Source organism: Brienomyrus brachyistius, chromosome 3, assembly GCF_023856365.1.
Source record: "Brienomyrus brachyistius isolate T26 chromosome 3, BBRACH_0.4, whole genome shotgun sequence".
NCBI classification, from domain to species: domain Eukaryota; kingdom Metazoa; phylum Chordata; class Actinopteri; order Osteoglossiformes; family Mormyridae; genus Brienomyrus; species Brienomyrus brachyistius.
In genome coordinates this window covers 3285683-3308908 of record NC_064535.1, presented here as the reverse complement: position 1 = coordinate 3308908, position 23226 = coordinate 3285683, and the positions used below count along the sequence as shown (strand labels likewise).

At 53.9% G+C, this 23226-nt stretch overlaps 1 protein-coding gene across 3 annotated transcripts in view; it reads right to left on the bottom strand.

Moving 5' to 3' along the window:
• LOC125738347 (spectrin beta chain, non-erythrocytic 1) overlaps positions 1–23226 on the bottom strand; it is a 73002-nt gene that overhangs the window by 16212 nt on the left and 33564 nt on the right. For all 3 annotated transcript variants that reach the window (XM_049007209.1, XM_049007210.1, XM_049007211.1), the window contains 14 exons: positions 13916–14067; positions 10056–10229; positions 9212–9303; positions 7852–7932; positions 7628–7743; positions 7427–7539; positions 6862–7049; positions 6243–6360; positions 5774–5932; positions 4803–5105; positions 4534–4687; positions 3068–3938; positions 2026–2163; positions 145–901 (listed from right to left, as the gene is read on the bottom strand). In XM_049007209.1, the coding sequence (XP_048863166.1) occupies positions 145–901; positions 2026–2163; positions 3068–3938; positions 4534–4687; positions 4803–5105; positions 5774–5932; positions 6243–6360; positions 6862–7049; positions 7427–7539; positions 7628–7743; positions 7852–7932; positions 9212–9303; positions 10056–10229; positions 13916–14067 (3416 nt within the window). The remainder of the gene's footprint in view (positions 1–144; positions 902–2025; positions 2164–3067; positions 3939–4533; positions 4688–4802; positions 5106–5773; positions 5933–6242; positions 6361–6861; positions 7050–7426; positions 7540–7627; positions 7744–7851; positions 7933–9211; positions 9304–10055; positions 10230–13915; positions 14068–23226) is intronic.

Sequence of the window (23226 nt, the reverse complement as noted above, 5' to 3'; positions counted from 1 at the left end):
ATTATCCAACTATTTTGATTAAGGTCGGCTTACTTACACTTACACTTGTGAGCAATTTTATTGCATCAGCTGTTTGACCTGTGTTGACATGTTTGAGCGAAGGTGTGGAACTGTTTTGGTACGTGTGATGCAGATATGTGGTACCTGGTTGTTGAGGAAGGCCTCTGCCTGCTTGGTGTCCCTCAGGAACAGCTGGTAGGCATGGGACTGGGACAGCAGGCTCTGCCGGTTCTCCCACATCTTGTGAAGCTCATTCCAGCCGGTGTCCAGGGCCTGCAGCCTCTGCCGCAGGAACATGTATTGGGCATCTGTCTGGCCCTGGGTCACCATCTCGCCCATGTCACGCATCTTCTGGTAGTCCTCTTCGTAGTTGTTGATCTCGTTCTTGATGTTCTCATGTTGGGTGAGCAGCTTCTCGGCCTCCGCCAGCGTGTTGGGCATGTCCTCTGAGGCGATGGCAGTCTGCGTGCGGGACAGCCAGGACTGGAAGTCATCCAGATCACGCAGGAACTGCTGCAGCTTGCTGGCCTCGCCGAGCGACTCCTCCCGGTTCCTCAGTGTGGTCTTCATCTCCTCCCACACGCTGGTGATCTCTGCCAGTCGGCCCATGATGGCCTGGGCCTGGTCTGGGTGCTCAGCCGCCAGCCTCTCCGCCTCCTTCTGCAGGTCGCCCAGCTTGTCCTCGATGGCGACCAGGTCGCGCTCCATGCCTGTCAGTTTGCGCTGCAGGGCCATGACGCCAGCCAGGTCATTCCCCAGCTCCTGGGTGGACTCGATCACCTTGGTCTTCTCGCGGATCCATGACTTGGTCTCGTTGCATTCCAGGTGGTAGTTCTGCACCCCCAAAGCAGAGTTGAGGGCATCCTTCTTCAGGTCCACTAGATCCCGGAATTGGCTCCACCTACCCGACCAAGACAGCTATGGTCACAAACCCGAGAACACGCCCACATCTAAGGGTGTGCATCTCAACCAATCAAGACAGGAAGCAAATAGCAAAAACTGTGACAAAGTTTATCGGTAACGTGTATGATCACTGACGAGCATAATTTGACACAAGACAATCCACCGCCAACAGGACTTCATTAGGTATGACAGAGAAAAATGATGGATGCGCGACGAATTTCAACCTGGTTTGTAAATATTTAATAGAGTGAAAGTAGATACAGGATGCTGTGGAAAACGGGGTGGGGGGGAGGGACTGCTCAGAAGTCACTGATGACTCCTCACTTTCTTGTGAGGTAACTGAGCATCCCTGCCACCCACCAAGGCATCTGGACCCGCTGACATTTACCGATATGACGCAAGGGCTCATCCAGACAGACCGCCATTGTGTCACCTGGTGACCATAGCTGCGGAAACAGACCGACTCTCTTCAAAGCCGTAATTACCTACCCTACTCAGATTTTGTACTATATTCATCCATCCATCCATTTTCCAAACCGCTTATCCTACTGCGTTGCAGGGGGTCCGGAGCCTATCCCGGAAGCAATGGGCACGAGGCAGGGAACAACCCAGGATGGGGGGCCAGCCCATCGCAGGGCACACTCACACACCGTTCACGCACACATGCACACCTACGGGCAATTCAGCAACTCCAATTAGCCTCAGCATGTTTTTGGACTGTGGGGGGAAACCGGAGTACCCGGAGGAAACCCCACGACGACACGGGGAGAACATGCAAACTCCGCACACATGTGACCCAGGCGGAGACTCGAACCCGGGTCCCAGAGGTGTGAGGCGACAGTGCTAACCACTGCACCACCATGCCGCCCCCTGTACTATATTCAGCTATTTCTAAATTGCCGCTTTCATCCAAAAACCCTTGTGATCTTCAGCCTAATCACTTTCTGAAGTATGCCCCCAGACCAGCTGCCCGGCCCGCTACCCTGGCCAGGACAACGGTACCATCTCATGTGTGCCACAGTGAAGGCTACTCTTGGATCTTGGACCTACAGCCTTAAGGTCCTTAACCACTGTGCCACCACCCACCCACACACAGACAGACAGAAGGCCGAGGTGACTGGCCTGGTGTTCAGCTTATCCTGCCGGGCTTTGATCTCCTTCTCCCCGGGGTGTCCGCTGTGCACGAGCTGCCTGGCAATCTGGTTGACGACGGCAACTCGTGAAGCCTGGTTGTTCATCTCTGGCTCCAGGCTCTCGAACCTGCGGGGGAAAGCCGACATCGACAGGCTGACATTCCGGCTAACCAGTCCTGATGAGCACATTCCCAATCAACCCAATCACATCGGGGGGGGGGGGGGGGGGGAACGTCACATCCGATCGAGACGTGGGCGCTCATTAGACGAATTAACTACCGAGCCCAACCGCATTCTCAAATGGCCAAGCAGCAAACACACCTGAGCGGGAGAGACTGGGGTCATGGATTTTTCTAGAAGAATCCACCGTCTGTTGTAAATGTGAAATTGAGCCGACCGTTGTCAGGAAGGGAATTCTGGGACTCCGCTTTGTCTATAAAGTTGGCAAAGCTGACAAATGGGGATGAGCAGAGTCCCATTATCTGTCTGACACGTCTGGAGGATATCGTGACTTAAGACGACGCTGCCTAGTTTGAAGGTGTCTCTCCCTCTCAGCCTGTTGACGACGTGGACCGGAAAGGCACAACAGCACGAGACCCTCGCCTAGAAACCATGCGCTGTCATCGGGAGGGCGTGGGGTCAGCGCCGGCCTGCCTCTGACAGCCCCAGCTAGCCTTGAACTGTAGCCAAGACCAGTTATGGTGACAGACAGGTCCGCCAAGAGGAAGTAGCGAGCGTCCGGCTACACGCACGCTCTGTGCTGGTGGAGGCTGCGCTTCACATGCTATCAGGATACAGCTCAATATGATTTTAGATTTGGAAGTTATTTGGGAGTTATTATGAATGCATTCCTAGGTAAAAAGCATTCATCTGAAATTCTGTAGAGAATGTTTTGTGTTTAAACCTGAAAGATATGTTTACAGTGATGACGTTCCACCAAGTGATAAAGGGAGCAAACAGAATACCTCAGAGCAGAGGTGAAGGCCTGGCACAGGGCAGGTCCTTCTGCAGAGCCTGGCGGTGCATCTCACCTGTGCTGGATGACCTCCAGGTCTTCCAGCTTCTCGGGAATCTGCATGCTGTTCAGCCACTGCTCCTTCTCATCGATCCACAGCTCGCAGGCGTCCGCCTCGCTGGACATCTTGTAAAGGGCGAGGGCATCCTGCAGGGCCTGCTTGCGGAGGCGCGTGAGCTCGGCCACCTCGCGGTAGCGCTCCTCAATGCCGGCCAGCCGGCTCTGCACCTCCTCGGACTGGCTGTGCTCGCCGGGCAGCGTGTGCGACTGCTCCCGCAGGGCGTCAATGATGGGCCGGTAGCTGGTAGTCTCCTCCGCCACGTCCTTGTGCTTCTTGACGAGTGCCTGCGTGGAGAACTCATCGTGGCCCACGTCGGCACTGGAAACGATGCGTAGCACGTCCAGCATCCAGGTATCGATGTCGTCGGCATCAGCCTGGAACTGGTGCAGGCTGAGCGCCTCCTCCAGGCGAGTACGGCGCACTGCGGCCAGGCGGCCCAGCGCGGCCCACTGCTCGCGGATGTCGTTGGTGCGCTCGCGGATCTTGTCGCTGCCAAAGTGCTGCGCCTCCACCATGGCCTCGCCCTCGCGGACTGTCTGCTGCAGCCGCCCGCTCCGCCCGCTCATCTCATCCTCGAAGGCGCGGTGTTTGCTCAGCAGCCGGATAGCCGCCGTCAGGTCTTTGCCGCAGTCCTCCGACGACAGGATCTGCTCCTTCTCCCGCATCCAGCCCTCCTCCTCTGCCATCTCCCAGAAGAACTTCCAGAGGCGCCGGGACTCTTCCAGCCGTGCCCGGCGCTCCGCTGCCAGCTGGGTCAGCTCCTGGTAGCAGAACTCCATGTGGGCCACGCGGTCCCGGATCACCTGTGGGTCACACGGCTTGTAGCCTGGAGAAGGGGGTGGGGGAGCACAGAAACACAGTTCACAATGACTGATATCTCACTCTCAATCTCTATACCATGTTGGATTCCACGAGACCCCCCTCCCCAACTAAAGTGGGGATTCTTCCTACAGTGATCTGGGAGGACTTTCTCCTTAAAGCCCTTTATTGCTAGTATGGGTTTTCTCTTGAGATGTTAAATTTGAGTTAGGGGGGGCAGGGGCACAGCTAGAACTTTTGGCCTGCCTGTTAAAATATGACCATGGGCCCCCAGTGGTATCATTTACCAACCGGACAGATAAGACAGTAATGAGACAGGTTTCCTATTCAGGAGCCGCAATAAAGTGCTGGCCCCCCTAAATCTGCCAGGGGGGTGCAGCTGCGCAGGAGAGGACCCTGTGCCTGCTATTGGATGGCCACGGGTTTAAATCCCGAGTGATATCACTGTTCCCTTGAGCAAAGCCCTAAACCCCAATTGCTGCAGAGGCCGGCTAACTCTTCTTTCTCAAATGTACATCACTTTGGATACGAGTGAGCGCTAAATGAATTATGTGATACTGAACTCCTGCTTTCCTTTGCAGTCGCAACGTCCAGGGCCTCACCCTCCGTGTCCAAGGCGAACTTCTGCGCGTTGGCGTTGACGGTCTTGACGCGGTCGGCCTGGATGCCGATGTCGGCCTCCACCAGGGCGTGCTTCTGCAGCAGGTCCTCCACGCCCAGCAGATGCTTCCCGTAGTCTTGTGAGAGTAGCAGCATCTGTGCGGGGGGGGGCGCAATCAAAGGAGGTCAGCACCTTCAAATATTCACCAGGACCACCAGCATTTCACGGGCCTAACAAGAGACTCGAGGTCAAAGCTGAATCTACCCGCACCTTCATCTCGTCCATCCAGTCCATGATGTAGAGCATCTCCTGGAAGACCTTCTGCAGGCCCAGGTTCATCTCCAGTCGGCCCCGACGAGCCCGCAGCAGCTCCAGTAGGTACTCCCACAGCCTGATCACGTTGTCCTTGCGTGCCGTGATGCGCTTGATGTCGTGGTAGTTCTCCGCCTCCAGCTCGCGGGCGACAGCCAAAACCGCCTGCACGCGCTCCTCGTACGCCGCGATGTCCGTCTCAATGGCCTCATGCTTCTTGGTGGCAGCTTCCACTGCCTGCAGGTCAAAGCCAAAGTTGTCCTGGGGGGAGGGAGTGGGGGACAAAACAAAGGGTCAAACTACACCTGTGCAAAAACTAAAGAATGACTGGCCACACCTCAATTCAAGCATTAAACTGCTGGCCTTTACTCAACAATGTCACTAGGGGGCACTAAAAACCAATTTTGATTTTCAGTAGAAAATGCGTGGGAGGGATATGTCACCAGATAAATAACAGCAGGCCTGATTGCGTTATGACAGATCTCTGGAGAGTCTCAGGAAATCACAATAAAAATCTGAGCAGTCGAAGGGACGACTTCGTTCAGCCATGTCATTCCGCTGTGTGCCGTTCACATACTTTACCTTAAATTATGCCTCTCTCTCTAGGACTGAACACAGGGGTCTGCATCAATCTTCAGAATTGCATGCGGTGTTTATTGCTGCGTCTTTTTTGTTTAATCGTACATCAGAGAGGTCTGTACTGCATAAGCTCTTAAAATTATTGTACACGATTCTAAAGCAGGTCACTATGATTGATGATGGGGGGGATTTTATGGGGTGTCAGAGAGAGGGATGGCTAATGATACCTGTCAGTGTGTCACTGTTTGTGAAGTGTACTGGCAACATGCAGGACATGAGCCCCCACAGTTCAGGGGTCAGGGACACATGGCGTCCCCCCCCCACGCCCTCCGGGCTGCCGGCACACACACCTGCGAGACGAGCCGCTGGTTCTCGCTCAGCCAGGTCTCCCTCATGGCCGCCTTGCGGTCAAAACGGCGGGCCAGCTGTTCCAGCTTCTCCTGCCGGATCAACTCGGTGCGCAGGGCCAGCTCCCGCTCGTGCTCGGCCTTCTCCAGCCGCTCCCAAGCCTGGTGGGCGGGACACACTCGCTCAGACTCAGGTCCAGTGAGGCAGAAGATGGGGTCAGAACGCGTGAGAGACCCAAGCAAAGGGAGACACCTCAACATCTCCAGCGTCACAGCCTTGAAAGTTTAACTCCAAAGACCTTTATCGCTACAATCAGTCTACAGCACGTGAAGAGCAATTCCACTTCTTCTACCTCAGGGATTCTCACCCCCCAGTCTGCGATTTTTTTTCACACAACATAAGCAGGTCCACAATCTAAAAGAGGTTGGGAACCCCTATCCCACACCAAGGCGGTCGAAGCTGGCATCTTACTTTGTTGATGTCGGAGATGAGCTTGCCCTCTCGTGGCATGTAGACCTTCTGGTTGTTGGCTCTCATCTTACTTTGGATGGTAAAGAGTAGCACCTCAAGGTTTCCCTTCTCCGTGAACCTGAAGGAGGAGGTTGGAGACCCCAGGTGAGGAGGAGGAGCATTCAGGACATTCGCAAAACCCGACCTGAGGTACTGCATTGTTGTGGAACACCATGTTCTTCACAGATGACAACTGAATGGGAAATTAGTATTCGGCAAGATTAGCGTGAGTTTTCTGCAGAGACTTGCATACAGATGGATAATATATTCACCGAGGGCTGGATAACCGAGTCACCGACATGCACCCAGAGTTTACGGGGAACTGGGGCAGTGGGACTGAGAGGTGAAGAACTGCATTCTGGCTGTTGCAATCCTGGCTGTCATACCTTTTGGGTCCCCTTGATACCACTTAAGTCAAACAATGGATATAAATAATATGAATATATACAGCAGACATTACTGTGGATTATGACCACTGCTAAGCAGATGAATGATGGAAAAACGTGATATAGCTCACTGCAAAAACCAACCCTATGTACTCTGGCTGTGGATTGGCGGGGGAGGGGGGGTGGTGTCTCACTTGGGGGGCTTTTCCACGGTGCGGTACGTGTTGAAGGCCTGCAGCTGTTGCTGTACCCCCACCAGGGAGTTAGCGAACTTGCGGTTGTTGAGGATGATGATGGTCTGCTCGATCCACTCCAGCAGGTCCGAGGCCAGCGACTCGTATTTCTCGATCATCTTCTCAGTCTCGATGGCGTTGTCCAGCACCTGCCGAGCACAACAGACACACACAGAACCATCAGGACAGCCCACATCTAGTCCAGGAATAAAGTAGCCTACCACACTATGTGTAAACAAAATGTTTTATGACAAGATAGAGTGAAATATTATAATTCTTCCACAGCTCCCGGACAGCATATTAAGCGCAATGCCTCAAATGCCAGAAGACTCATAGGAACTGAAATAATAGCCAACAAATCGCATCTGCACCTTTCTTCTTGGAAGAAACTGCACTTTGTCTATACTGTGATGATTTAGGATTTCTAAGTGTACAGCTTTCAAAGGAGATCCATAGAATACAGACCCATCATGCAGGACAGCTAGGCAGTACGGGCTCATCTGCCTGCCCTGGCCCTGTTCCTCACCTTCCCTATCCGCTTGCCCTCCACTTTCAGGGCCTTCATCTTGGAGAAGTAGTGGTAGTATGTCACCACGTAGGTGATGATAGACTTCTCGTCGGGGTGGTCCACGCTGATATCTGTCATGACAAACGTCAGAGTAAGTCGGGACACGGCCGCGGTGGAAGCCGAGCGGTGGAGGACGAGCGGGGGGTCACACAGACTCACCCTCGGGGTCCAACAGCTTGGTGAGGCCCAGATGCTGCTCAGCCAAGTTAAAGGCATTCTGGAGGTTGTAATGGGCGTTGGACTTCTTCAGCTTGTCGAAGTCGATCAGGTCCGGTCTGCGCACACACAAAGCACACAGACACAGCTTGGGTCAGTCCAGCGCAGACGGCCAGGCTGCGCTGCCTGCAGGGGCATACAGCCGCGATCCGCATCCAAGCTCGTACCTGTGTTTGTGGATGAGAGCATTGAAGGCCATGCCATCCCTCCAGCTCGTGGTGAAGTTGTGGATGTTTACGTTGGGATACCTGACAGAAAAACACAAAGACAACGACCCTTTCTAGTTAAATCTAAACACAACAAATGGTCCGCTTATTCTACATAGCATGATGTCTGCGTACAACTGCAGTGACGTCAATGAGCAGAGATGAACTGCTGGCAGGACATTCCTTGCATTCTCTCTGAGCCTGGCCCTGCATAATGGCAGCTCTTTAGCTGTATAACATCCATCGCTTTATTATTATTATTACCATCATGGAATATAATACATATAATAAATGGCACACAGAGCACTGTACTATACCATGATTCACTGGAGTGAGAGGGAAGTACAGGGATTGACCACATGTACTGTATGTGAAGGAGCCACATGGCACTAGATGAGCCACAATGCAGAAGGCGGAGCCACACAGCATTGGGAGGAGCCACAATGCAGTGGGTGGAGCCACACAGTACTGGGAGGAGCCACAATGCAGTGGGAAGACACACAGTACCGGGTGGAGCCACAATGCAGTGGGCGGAGCCACACAGTAGTGGTAGGAGCCACAATGCAGTGGGCAGAGCCACACAGTACTGGGAGGAGCCACAATGCAGTGGACAGAGACACACAGTACTGGGAGGAGCCACAATGCAGTGGGCAAAGCCACACAGTACCAGGAGGAGCCACAATGCAGTGGGCAAAGCCACACAGTACCAGGAGGAGCCACAATGCAGTGGGCAAAGCCACAAGTACCGGGAGGAGCCACAATGCAGTGGGCAGAGTCACACAGTACTGGGAGGAGCCACAATGCAGTGGGCAGAACCACACAGTACTGGGAGGAGCCACAATGCAGTGGGCAAAGCCACACAGGACTGGGAGGAGCCACAATGCAGTGGGCAAAGCCACACAGGACCAGGAGGAGCCACAATGCAGTGGGCAAAGCCACACAGGACCAGGAGGAGCCACAATGCAGTGGGCAAAGCCACACAGGACCAGGAGGAGCGACAATGCAGTGGGCAGAACCACACAGTACTGGGAGGAGCCACAATGCAGTGGGCAAAGCCACACAGGACCAGGAGGAGCCACAATGCAGTGGGCAAAGCCACACAGTACCAGGAGGAGCCACAATGCAGTGGGCAAAGCCACACAGTACCAGGAGGAGCCACAATGCAGTGGGCAGAGTCACACAGTACCAGGAGAAGCCACAATGCAGTGGGCAGAGTCACACAGTACTGGGAGGAGCCACAATGCAGTGGGCAAAGCCACACAGGACCAGGAGGAGCCACAATGCAGTGGGCAGAGCCACATGGCACAGGCAGGTCTCTCACCCGGCAGTCTTCATCTGGCACCACAGGAGCAGGGCATCCTTGGCAGACTTCTTCTCTTTGTTGTCCTCGGTCTCCACACTGATGTCCTGGATCTGTCACACCAAAGAGACCAGACGCCCAGCTCTGACAAACTGCCATCAGCATGATTCAACAGCCTCCCCCCCCCGACCCCACCCCAGGACTCCGGTGTTTAAATTAGCATGCTAATCCGTTTCAGACCCTAATCAGAGGCCAACCCAGTCCTGTTATGAAGATTTAAGTGTCTATGGATTTATGTACGGTAGGAATGTATTTTAATCCACACTGGATGTCAAATGAAGGAATTAAATTCTAATTATCCACCCTAACCCGCTACTTGGTGCCTGCTTTTGCTTTATTGAAGATAGGATTCCTCTTGCCTGTCAGTCATTACACACGCACACACACGCAGACAGACATGTTCATATTCATATCTTTGTGGGGACTCTCCATTCATGTCTATTTGCAAAATCCAAATCCTAACTACGACAACCATAAACCCCACCCAGCCCTAACCTTCACCATAAGAAATCAAATGAAATACAAGACTTTCGGGATTTTTAGTTCTTTGATTTCATTAAAAGATTTTTATTAAATGTATAAAGTCTTCCCTTACGGGAACCAAAGAAATGATCCCCACAATGTCAAAATAACAGGCTTTTAATCATATTTTGGGGACATTTAGTCTCCACAATGTGATATGTCCATAATCCACACACACACACACACCGACCATCAAACCTTTTAAATGCCTTCAGTGATGACATGTCTTAGGTAGGCCTTTACCTCAACCAGAAACATAACAGCAGGTTCCTGGAGAGCATACCTGGAAGCGGAGGATGATGGTCCAGATGAGGCCCAACGTGAGGCGGTGGTTGCCGTCGACGATGTCATGGGAGCCCATGTTCTCCAGGTGCACCCTCTGCTCCTTTAGGAACTGCAGCGCCTTGTCCACATTCTCCAGGCAGTGGATGCGCATGCGGCCTTTGGTGGGCTTCGGCTAAAACGGGACAGAACCGCAACAGAACCAAGAGATCTTCAGCTGCTGTCCTTCCCCTCTGCTGTGCATTCGAAGCCAGAACGAATTCCGACAGCCTACGAAAGTTCTCCTCTATCTTTTCCCCCATTATTTAGTCTGAGTCATCAGCGTGACATTAACGCTGAAGCTGAAAATACTTCATTAGTGCCCTTTGGTGAACAGGTGACTTTGAATCTGGAATTTAAAATAAGCAGCACGAATTAGCATATCCTGTAAAATTTCTGTGCCACAGAGCAGATACACACTTAGCAAAATGCAAGTGCAAACTGCATGTACCGTTTATTGCAGACTCACAGCAATTATAATTAGCTGCAAAGTATCAGCTGAACAAAGAAACCTAAGGGTAAACATTAACAACTCAACAGGATGTCATGTTTAACATCTAACATCTGAGCCCTTACAGGGAATGAACCAAGGCTGGGGACTTTGCCTGGGAGCACAGTGGTATAACCAAGCCCTTCAGCTGAGCGCATTTCATTAGCACCTATTAATATTTATTCCGAACAGAATAACTAAATTATCATAGTGATTTATGAGGAACACGCATGCGTCTGTGGCCCTGGGTGGTGTGGCACCTCAGGATGGCAGGGAAGTGCCCAGATGCCAGGGTGCGTCCCTCACACCTGCACTTCACCTGATGTCCTGAGGTGCCACTGTTAGTCTGCGATGATGTTTCCAGCTCAAAGCTGGCAAGGGTGCAACCTGTATATCTGAACAGCGCCCCGTCACACTGGTGAGCTTCTACCAGCTGATGGCTTCCCAGGCAAGGCGAAACACGGAATCCATTAAGGACGTGCATCTCTGGGCGGTATGCTGTGTGATCCAGATGGGATGGAGGCATCAAGCCATCAAACCAGACTGACCACTGAGCCCAGGGAACCTGAATACACGGCAATGTCAGCCATAGGCAACTTCACATCTTGTCACGATCACCGGTCGGAGGTACAGACATGACTGTGGGGTTTGGGCAAAAGGTCCGGTGGCTGGGGGGCGGGGAGTTCGGGCATAAGGTCCGGTATCTGTGGGGGGGTTGGCACACTTTGAAGTATCTCAAGCTCGTGGTGAGTGAGGGCTGGACCGAAGCTTGGCCCTGGCCAGGGTCAAGGAGTCCAGACATCCAAGGAGGTCCTTGTTGAGACAGCTGGGGCATCTCGTGGGGAGCCCAGGAGAACATGAGGTCCGCCCGGAGGCCAGCGAAGCAAACCCATCTGCCTCCCATCCACAACGTCCTGTAAACAACTCCAGGTGAGGTCGCCTGCCTGCCCCGGCCCCCTTGCTCCCCACCCCCGCGCTCAGCCGGACAAAGGAGGCTCCTGGACAGCAGAATCCCACATACTTGAGCATATTAAGCGGGTCAAGAGTTGATGGCTCACAGGGGTTTCGCTTGTTTTTACTTTCTGTCTCTGGTCTGGAGGTGAGTGGGACGGGATGGTAAACTCAGCCTTACAGCCCCCCCCCCCACACTCATTCACTCAGCAGCTCAAGCCAGCAATGCATGCTGGGGGAATTCCCTCTCTCTCTCTCTTTCCCTCACTTCCTCCTCACAGCCCACAAAGGAGCCTCTTCATACAGGACTTGCTGTCTTTGTTATTTTCGAAGGAGCCGCTATTGAAATGCCATGAAGGGGAAGCTGTGCGTTTCGGCGTTTTCCCTCGCAGATGGGGGCAGGGGGTGGCTGATGGGGTGAGACTCCAGCGGGGGCGCTAATCTGCCATAATTGTGGTTTCATTCCAGATCTGTCTACATGCATTTCATAAAGCCAGTGGGGGGGGGGGGAGTAGATTTGGAAAATGTTCATCGAGTCCAACAAAGTCTTAAGAGGAAATGCACTAACCCACTTTGGCAGAGCGATCCTGAAGAATGCGACTGCACTCAGCTGCAGATGGACTCTGATTGCCAAGAGTTCAAGTCTCCTCAAGCACATTTGCTCAGTGCTGCCTCATTTCCTCGAAGCAGCAGCGTGAAAGTCGCCATGGCCTGCCTGAGTTATATACACCACTCTGATCAAGCCGGGGCACATTTACAAGCGGAATTCAGACCCCTCCGGCGTACTGTTTGAAACTCTCCACCGCCATCGCTCTGGTACTCGCAGCACAGCGGTCCATTTAGGCCGGAACAAAGTGGCCACAGATTCGCCGATCTCACCGCTATGTGACATCTCACAGCCAGGGTGGGTCGCCCAGCAGACTGCCCAGCAGATTTGCCAAGGATGCTTCTGTGAATGAATTGTTAGTTTACTGCGAGTCTGGACTGTGGCACTTGAGAGAGAGCATTCTTGGCATAGTCCGTGAAATAAAAGCAAAATCACATGAGCGAAGGCACTTCCTGTCCCAGAGACCAACTCATTCAGCCACCACCCTTGTGTTGGGCAGTAAAGGTCAGTTTGACTCACCGGAAAGTCGGAGAAAGTCATTTAAAAGTCGATCAGACCACAGTCTTACACAGCACTGTTGTGGCAGCGCGAGCCAAGCCTTTGGTGGAAGCGCAGGCTGACACGGTCAGCATTTCAGGGGCGGGGGGTGGCGATAGCTTTCGCAATTGGCTCTCGTGTGGTAGGTCTATAGTTGCATCCTGTCACGGCGATGGCTCTCTCGCTAAACAAATAAGGAAGATCACTTTACACGTTCTCATCCCACTAATATCCTGTCCATGTCCAAAAATCACCAGGGGCCCGCAAACTGGAAGCGGATAGCTGAGGCCAACGCCGAACCGAATGCTCCTTGACTGATGGCGTAACCCAAGAGCAACAGGCAGTGAGTCGGATGGTGGCTACATCATGCATGATGCAACACATTTCGAGCTGAGAGGGAGCCTGAAACGTGTGTGTGTGTGTGTGTGTGTGTGTGTATGCAAAGTTTCCACAGGGCTCCGGTAACACGATCCCTCAGTACCACCCCTGGTTCCCCTTGGAAGGCGGTTAATGAGCTGCCAGTGTGGTGAACCGCAAGTTCAGTTAAACATTGACCAAGAGAGAGACCAAAACCGGCCGGCACGTCTTTGCAGAGGTCAAAGGGATATTAAAAATAAAGAAAAATGTGCGAAGTCACCTCCTTCGCCGACTACACAGGGCTCAGTAAGCAATGCGCATGTGCGGCTGTATCAGAAGCTACTGGAGAACACCGGCTGCCTCATGGGCCAAACACGTTCCCAGCACCCACACTGGCAACTCAGTGCCGGTTTTTTTTTTAAGTTATTTTGCTGGTCCAGTGAGCCATCTCAGAATGCTGGGGGGGGGTGGGGAGCAGTGGTTCAAACAAGGAGCACCTTGCAGACAGCCGCCCAGCACGCCCGGAGTCCCCCGTGCAAAGTGCACTCCGCGTTGATACTTGTCAACAAGGTCCTGGTCTTACACCAGCCGAGGGCATGTGTGCAAGTATTTATCAAGGCCATTACTGTTAAGAGGAGCTTAAAATAGCTGACGACGCTTATCCACCTGAAGGAAACAACATGACACCATTGCAAGAGGCTCCCAGGTATTTATTAGGTACTAGAGCACCAGGGACCAGTGTGTGTCTGTGTTTTGGAAAGACAGTATTAACAACCTTCATGTTTAGCACTGCAAAGTGGTTCAGGTCAGGAGGATGGGACAGTTCCACTTTGGTGAACGGCGAGGGGGGATCATCAGCTCCAGCGACCCCCATACTCACCAGTCTCTCCCCGGACAGGACTTCCAGCAGCTTTATGAGCATGCGGCCATCGCGGAGGTCCATGTAGAGGTCTGTGATGCGGCAGGACACGCGAGCCAGGTGCGAGTTCACCCATTTGGTGAAGGTCTTCTTCTGCACGGCCTCTCGCTCATCTGCAGGGGGGGCCGAGGGTGGGAATAACCATGAGTTTCACTTCTCGAACGGAGGGGCAACTCCCTTCCTGTTCACTTCCATCGTGCTCGCATTATGGGCGCACAGCTGTGGGGCAACCCAAGTGGAACACGGGGGGGAGGTTCAATGGAACAGCAAACGTCAAAGCAACTTGGTGGGACACAGAAGCTACCTGCCTTTAAACAAGACTCTGAATAGGCGTTTTCTAACTTTATCATCAACATCCTAAATATCGCTGTTATTGAGTTGTTTTCCTCATTCACCTATAACTGGGCATCCACATTAGAGTGGAAAGAGTTTACCCTTCATAAAAAAAACTCCTGATTACCTCACAGAGGTTGAGCAGAAAGACTCTTAAACAACAAAAAGTTACAAAAGAAGGGAGGATGCAATGGAAACCCGCGAGATTATCGTGCCGTATTACGCACTGCCAGTGAAGAAGCAATGAAGCAGCCAGTGAGAGTTGGGTAGAGTCAGGCATGGACAGACGGAGCGAGACCCACGCTGAACCACAGAGGGTTTCAGAGCCAAATGAGGTCTGTTTGATTCTTAGACCCTCAACACTGGGACAGTGGAAGGTCATCAGACACTTCTGCTAGACAAGATCCCCAAACGACGAGAGGAAACGGAGCACCAAGACTGGAATTAAGAATCGCGGAGTTGGAACAATAGATAAGCAGGGGATACCTGGTCACAGTCTACTGTAGCGTTTATGTCCCAGAAGTCCCAGTGATTCAGCACCAAGGCTACCCTGTCTGCCCCCCAGGTCCTCACATGACATTCCAGGGAGCCCCAGAGTTGCTGTGGCCCCAAGAGGATTCATAATGCATCAGACAAAGGGGCTAGTGTTCCCCCCCCCCCCTGACCCCCCACCCCAGAGCACCAACCTCACTAAACTCCTGGAGGGTTTCAGAAGCATCTGGTGCTATCGTCAGACAAACGCATCGGACCCTTCCTATCCCGGGGGGGGGGGGGGGGGGGGGGGCAGAACAAGCCCTACACATGGGACCATGACAACACCAAAGTGGTCATGGGAATGACAACGAGGCAGAAACCTCCGGAATGGGAACCATGTGATCGCTGGGCAGGCACCACTACCCCCTCTGCACAGGCCACATTCTTAGCCCTTCATCGCCAAGATTAAAAAAACCCTTAATCTACAAGGAGGACCCACACATGTCAACAGAGGCAGGATGAGGACTAAAATACCCCCCATGTGTGACTTGGGGCTCGGCATCACTCTGCATCCTGGAATTCTTTTGGGATTTTAAGGGGGTTTCATAAGACGGAAGTTATTTTCCCAGGAAAAATAAACTCTCCCCCACACCACAGCATCTGCTCGGGCCACGAGAAGCCAGAAGAGGTAACAGGGACGGATACGCTGAGCCACGCCCCCAACATGGACACTGTCGCTCTCACAATAAGGCGGGTCGATATCGGACGTGGAGCTATTCATAGACAGTGGCGTGAGGGATGTGGGCGGAGCCCAAGGCATCGTCCCACAGTAGTAAATGCCGTTTCCTCTGCAGATGGCAAAGCCAGGAAGACTGTGGAATGTGTCAGAGGACGACACAGGAAAAAGCAGGTCAGGGTCAGGGTGGGGGAACAGGGGAGAGTGAACGCTGCCCTGCACACAGACCTCAATACAACAAGCTCCCAACCCACCCCATGTCCCACATCAACATATAGTCAACGATAAAAAGGCTACATTACACTGACACAGCTCAGGTTAGATCTGGTGGCCCACTGAAACCTGCCCAGAGTTTACAGGCACCAAAACCTGCCCAGGGTTTATGCAGACTGAAACCTGCCCAGGGTTTATGCAGACTGAAACCTGCCCAGGGTTTATGCAGACTGAAACCTGCCCAGGGTTTATGCAGACTGAAACCTGCCCAGAGTTTATGCAGACTGAAACCTGCCCAGAGTTTACAGGCACCAAAACCTGCCCAGGGTTTATGCAGACTGAAACCTGCCCAGGGTTTATGCAGACTGAAACCTGCCCAGAGTTTATGCAGACTGAAACCTGACACCCCAGAGACTCAGACCTGATGTTACCTTGTATTTGTGGGCCAATACGTCACTTATCTCCCCAGCAAAATTATCCAGCACATTTTCACTTTTGCCAAGTGCCGCACTGCCCTGACTGAGGGTACAACTCTGCAAACGTGAGCATATTGACCGTCATGTGACACGAGTGATGCCCGCCGCCGCCCCCCCATTATGAAATCTACAAGACTGGGACTTTCCAACAGATGAATGAGTCCTCAGCAAGGCCAAGAAAGCGTGGGCGGCTCTGGGGTTTAACTGCGGGCGGCTCTGGGGTTTAACCGCGGGCGGCTCTGGGGTTTAACCGCGGGCTTGCTTTGTCACTGTGAGGCCCGTAGGGTCCTTCTCTGCCACTGTAAAAACATAGGTGGGAGCATTGGGGGGGTGGGGTGCAGGATGACTGTAAAAGCCAGCCAGCCTCCAGAGGACCGGGGGGGACCAGTGGCAGTGTGGTGTGACCGTGACCCATCATTGTCTCCTGGGCTGTAGGCATAAAAGGTGCTTCTGCCCTGGACCAGCAGGGGATCCCACAGAGGATCCCACAGGGGATCCCACAGGGCTACAGGATTCACCAGGGTCTCCGGTTGAAACCGGGGTAGAACATGTGAGTGAGAGTGTGTGTGTGTGTGAGTGAGCAAGTCAGAGAAAGGGAGAGAGAGACAGGGAGGGAGGGAAGGAAAGAGAGAGAGGGAGCTTAAAATTGGGTTTTAATTTGGGTTTACAATTGGGTTTTAATTTAAACCCCCCCCCCACCCAGCGTTTGAGGGGTTCATCCTTCTTACTCTGGCTCTAGCTCTTTACTACACTCATGCTGCTCGTGGCTTTAGCATAATGCAGCATACATATCTGAAATCCAACACTTTAAAACAGGTTATTTAGCAAAATGAAGCACTGGGAACAGGTACTACAGGCTCTTAGTGAATCCCAGGGGGGGCTGTGGCTCGTCTGGCATTGGCACCTAGGAGGGATTGGGCACCGCTGGCCCTGTGCCCCCACTGCCACGCCTCCCGCCCCACCCTGGGCTACCCTACAAACTGGGCAACAGCATGGCAGCATTACGGTCAGCTGTGGTCTGCTAAAGGAGGCTTTGACAGCAGCAGGGCAGATGAAGGCACATCTGTGTGTGTGTGTGTGTGTGTGTGTGTGTGTGTGTGTATACAGGCACTCTCACCTGCACACACTTTCCTCGAAATCCATTAAGCTGTCATACCAGGCCTTCCACGAAACCACCAGTCCACCACAGCCTGCTTCTGCGGCTGCCGTTCAGAGAAGCAGCTCCAGGGGGAGGGCAGACACAAAACAGCACCTCCCGCTCCCCTGCTTCGGCACCAAAGGGTCGGCAGTAAATCACCATGGCAAAAGGCCACCGATCACGGAGCATTACCCCAGCACCCAAACTCCCCAGACCCTTTTAAACGCAAATCCTGTGCATTATTTCACTCACAAGGCAACATAAAGGTTCCTCCAATACAGAGACACGATTTGATAAGGCGCTGGAAACAGCCGCCGGCAACTTTGTACGGGGTGGTGGTCAGCGCGGTGGAATTCGAAGGACTTCCTGGACGCTCGGAGGTAGGGGGCAAGGTCAAGGACCCCCGTCTCAGCTAAATCTGAGAAGCGAGGCGATTATGATCATTGACAAATACCATTTATTTTTTCTAGAATTCACTTTCAGACGTAAAATGAAAAAGTGCTTGCAGGCCACGTAGGCTTCGCGTGAGTTTCGCTCCTCAAGACATCTGCGCACAACTGATTTATTTTCCTTGTGCATTTCCTTGCGCTGAATGTGCTGAGCAAATGCATTGTGTGTTCAGGAATTTGGCAGGGCAGGGCCAATCTGTCACTCTCAGGATGTCCGCCCCCAAAACAACTGGCCCAAACAATAGCGAGGGGGGGGGGCTTGGTTATCTTATGGGGGAGTGAGCTTCCACGTAGGTCCTCCGCTTCCTGGTCAAGTCTTTCAGGAAATATACCGCAGGGAAACAAACTAAGAGAGTGGTCCTTCAGCGGCCAGTTTCCACGTCGGATTATCCCTGCCTGTCTATCCGGGGATGTTGAAGCTGATCTGAAAGGCCCCTATTCAGCCTCCTCTCAGATGAAGCTGCGAGGGTTTTAACTTACCCTACGGGGGTGGGAGGAGGGAAAAAAACAGGCAATGCAACTGGATAATACCTGGAAACATCAGGCTCTTTGCCTTTCAACAAGGGCCCAAATTATTCTCCATTAAGGCACAAAGAGCCAGCAGTACTCTCCGGCCCTGCACGCAGTCAAGCAACGTGGGCTGCGTGTGGGAATGTGATATGGCGACCGAGCCCAACCAGACAGGAATGGCAGCAGGGCAGCCAGAGCTAGGAGAGAGCCACGACGAGCCGGGGTCACTGCGTCCGCTCTACAGAAATGCCAGAGGAGGACGAGGTCCAAGACGTTCTGCCCTGTTGCTCATGAGATGCATGGTCCCCAGCGCAAGTCAGGATGCCTCACGAGCCGCCACTGACTCAGCAGCGGACTGAAAACACTGCATGGGAAGTAATGTGGATGGTACAGGACAGGCCGGGAAGAGGTTCCCAGACTGGGGATGAGCAAAACCAGACTTTGGAATTTACCTTCGAGTTACACTGCGCAATGTTCCTTGTGCACGATGCTAGCGGCCTGACAGAAGGCAACAGTATATAGCCGCCTTTACAGCCAACCGGAGATCCGGCCCGCGCAGGGCTCCGTAAACACAGCGCTGGCCCGCCCGGAGCTGCCCACAGTTGCCAGCGGCTGGCTCCGCTGTTTGCAGGGTCTGGGGCTGACGCCCGAGGTCCTCCTGAGGATGCTTGGGCAATACATGTCATTCCTGTGAGCTGGATGCAAAACCTTCAGAAGAACCCAGGCCCACAAACATCCTGAATCCCAAGAGCACAGAGGTCTGGAAACAAAACAGCCTTTTAAGATGTGAAGCCCCCGTCTCATTCGAAGGCCGGCATCTAAACATGCTGCATAAGCTTCAGAGACCAGACTAAACAGACAAGTTTGCGCCTCAAATGAAACAAAGCCAACATTCACCCAAAGAATCTGGCTAAAACCCCCCTGGTATCAGAGAGCCAGTGGTGAACAAAAACGCAGTCAGACAGACAGCAGAAACTCCTAGAAAATGCTTTTCTGAGGCAGAGGCCCAGGATCTGAGCCCCGGCAGTGTAGAGTCACGGAGGCGCGTTACATCACACATCTGCATTTAATAAAAAGCGGGGGGGTTGTTGCAGGGGGGTGTGGGGGGTGGAGGTGCTTCTGAAACTGCCTGCTGTTTCCTCCATACTGACCCCGGCAGGGGGGCGGGCCGCACACAGATGTTATCCTCGCAGCCACGCCCGGCCCACACCTCAGAGCTGCCTCCGCTCCCCCCCCCCCAGTCACGATCCACATCCCCAAGCCGGCCCCCCCAGTCTAAACACCTTAAAACATGTTTGTTTAATAGGCCTTGCAGTAAAGCTGCCGCTCACGGCCCAAAGAGGGTGTTTTCTGGGGAAGGCGGGGGGGGGGGGGGGGGGGGAGGCTTCACATTTCACATTCCCCCCCCCCCCCCATCCACTAGGGCTGCCATGTTTATGTGCCGAAACAAACACGTGGTATTAACAGCCGACCATGATACACGGAAAAATGCTTTGTGGCAATGGCCACAGGTTCCGCCATAACCCTGGGAGCGCGGGGGCCCATAAATCCACAGGGTCCTGGACCGATCGGGGCGTCCCAACCCACATCCACCACATGACATGAGCTTCAGGAACTGCAACGTTTATGATGGACACCTTGCTGCCCCCCCCCCCCCCCCCCCGATCCATCCCCCGGCCTTAATGTCTGCATCTTTAAAGTCTCCGAATTGACACTCCTGCATTTTTGGGGATGGTGAGTCCAAGTGGCCAGATCCTCCCCGGCCACCGGCCTTCCTCTCAGGACCACCGGCCTTCCTCCCCGGCCGCCGGCCTTCCTCCCCGGCCATCGGCCTTCCTCCACGGCCGTCGGCCTTCCTCCACGGCCGTCGGCCTTCCTCCCCGGCCGTCGGCCTTCCTCCACGGCCGTCGGCCTTCCTCCACGGCCGTCGGCCTTCCTCCCCGGCCGTCGGCCTTCCTCCACGGCCATCGGCCTTCCTCCCCGCCTGAACCCCTCACTTCTGAGCCCAAAGCACCACATTTTCAGTCCAGGCATGGATTCGCAGCCAAATTCCTACCCACTTCCAGATCAACCTCGACCCCCCCCCCCCCAGTTCTGGGAAGCCCGCTGCTGGGCGCATCCGCTCAGAGAAAGTGCTGGAAGTCACCCCACACCCCCACATCAAATATCCGAGAAGGGGCGATGCGTGCGGTGCCCGTCCCCCGGCTGTGCCGACGCTCTCTCACGCTCCCACACAAGAGCCCGTTCATCCCAAGTGATCAATCACTATCCCCCCGCCATGCTGATTGTGAGGGTCCATTCACTGCAGCCCCCCCATATTATATAACGAGGCAGAACAGCCCATGCGAACTCGCCAGGGGGATCCAGCCCGTCCGGTGGTTGCAGAGAGCACGCTGGGCTTCGACAAACACTAATCCCCGCTTTCGAAAAAAATTTAAATAGCCAGCACCCCCTCCTGGCCCCTCGGTGTCAGTTAGCTGAAAAGCTGCTTTGCTGTCCGGTACCCACCCCCCAGCCCAATGGCCGATTGCCGTCGATTCTAGCTGGAGGGGGATCGAGGGTCTTTGAGAAGGCACGGTGGTGGCCTGGCCCAATCTTCGCTCGTCTCCTGGACAGTGATAGAATCCACCCCCCCACCCCAGAGTAGCTGGCTCTGACAGGAGCAGCGTAGGGGCCCTGGAGGCCTGACAGGCCACAGTCAATACGAAAGACCGCCTTCGTCAAAGAGCATTTGTCTACCAATGTCACGAGGGAGTCCTTCTACTGTTAACCCCCCGTACTGTATGGGATGCTGCGCTGACACAATACATTTCACAATAACCATAACTTACAAAAGATCTACATCGCAGCACCAAGGGCAGAGAGGAAGAGCCGCCAACGGACAGAACTCACACACACACACACACACACACACACACACACACACACACACACACACCCGCAGGTATAGTGATAACAGGACACGGTGCTGATGTAACTGAACTCAGGAATGTGAAAATACATCCAATTGCCCCGCGGTGAGTAATGCTCCTTGGCTGTTTCCCAGGAGACAAAGTTTAAGATTCGGAGGGGGAGGGGGGTTAGTTTAGGTGCACGCGACGGGAGCGCTGGCAAGGTGAAGGGTGCTCACACGGGGATTCGACATTTTCCACATGGGCTCAGCAAACGGCTGCGGCGCCCTTCCGAAGCATGGGAATGGCAGCCGGCTTTGCCGTTCCGCTGACCGTCCCAGAGAGGATAGCGGGGCTGCTTAAGGAGAGCTCCCTGGACCTCGGCCTGCCACCCCGCCATCTGAAAATGCACACGCCTATTAAAGTAGGGGCTGGGTATCTGCTGTACGCAAAACTTTGCAGTAGGTGACCAGCAGGGTGCCGGTTTGAGTCCCATCTGCTGAGGGGGCATGCCGGCGGTGAGGCTTAGCCAAAGGGCACGTGGGCTGGTACTGATGTTAAGCAGAGACTCCATCTGAACTACTCAAAAAAAAAAAAAAACATTTTAAAAACACAGCCAGCTGCGGAAATGGGTTAATAAAAAAAAGCTGCTATTTGCTTAGAATAAAAATAGCACTTAAAGTTAAATGAGAAATAACAGGCCGGAATGAAGTTTATGAGCAGAGATGTGGTGCGGAATCATGAAACAACTTTTCCCCAAGTGCTTCCTGTCCGACAAGCGTCTGTGCGTCAGCCCAGCAGACCGGGCGGCAGGAGCCCCCCCTCCCCGCCGGGGAGCCCGCAGGAGGACATGGCTGTGCGCTTCTCGCTTCAGGAGACAAAGCCTTTGATTATTCATTAACCAGCCGGTGGCATTAATCATTTACTGGCCAGCCGAGGGCGGGCTGAAGACCGCACACGCTCTGGGCCGTCCCGTCCTACTGGACCTGCTTCTTACCCCCTGACACGCTCACCCTTCACTGGTGACACCCCATTGGTGCGAGCGCCTGGCCTCAACACCTCATCCGGCTCCCACTCAGGACAATTTTCGAGAAAGCAAGCGGCGATCACAAGGAGCTCAGGTACAAACGACACGAGGGTGAATGTCACAGCCAGCTGCAAGCGGAGGGGAGTGCAGAGGGTGTGGCTAACCTGTCAGGTGGGAAGTCCCGCCCCCTTCCCAGTCAGACGGACAGTTAATGTCTCTGCTCCCTAACCGCTCACTCAGACTTATCCCACAGAGGGACATACAAAGGCCTGTACAGAGCCTCCATGACTGCTGTCCGTTTGGCAGCATCCACGCCAGGACCCTAAGCTGCACCAGGGTGCAACTCCACGGGATTAATAAGTGGGCGGGGCTCAGGGAGGGCCCCTCCGACCTGACACAAGCAGCGTGAATTTGACATGTCCCCGTGAGGTCGGCTGGGAGGGGCAGCCCTTTAATGGCTGAGACGAACGGTGGAGCGTGGACACTGCAGATCAGGGGCCCCCGTCAGCCTGGTGCTAACGAAGTAGCAACCATCTGAGAAATGAAGTGGGTAAACGGACCTCCACCCCCACCCCCGAGGTCATGACACCGTAACACACAGCGTATTATCGATCGATGTCCAACTTAAAGGTGAATATAAAACGCAGACTTTTGCGGGATACGACCGCAGGCCTCAGGAGAGACGCCGCACCAAGGCGCCCTGTGACTGATGGCCGAGGACGGCGCCCCACACCACTTCCTGTAATTCCCCAAAGTCCATCTGTCATGCCACCCATGGCGATCCCCCAGACTGGCTTTCATTAGCGGAGCTGCGCTGACTCGCCCACCCCCACGCCCCCTTCCCTGACAGGCTCTCGGATGATCCAGTGTGCAATGAAGCGACTGACGCTCTGTTCGACAAAGGATAAAAAATAAACAGTTACTGGAGATGGGGGGTGGGGGCGCCCTCTCGCATCATTTAGAGAGAAAATGAGAAAGCCCATCCCCCACCCCCGGACTCCAGAGAAGCCTGGTCTTGGCAGGGG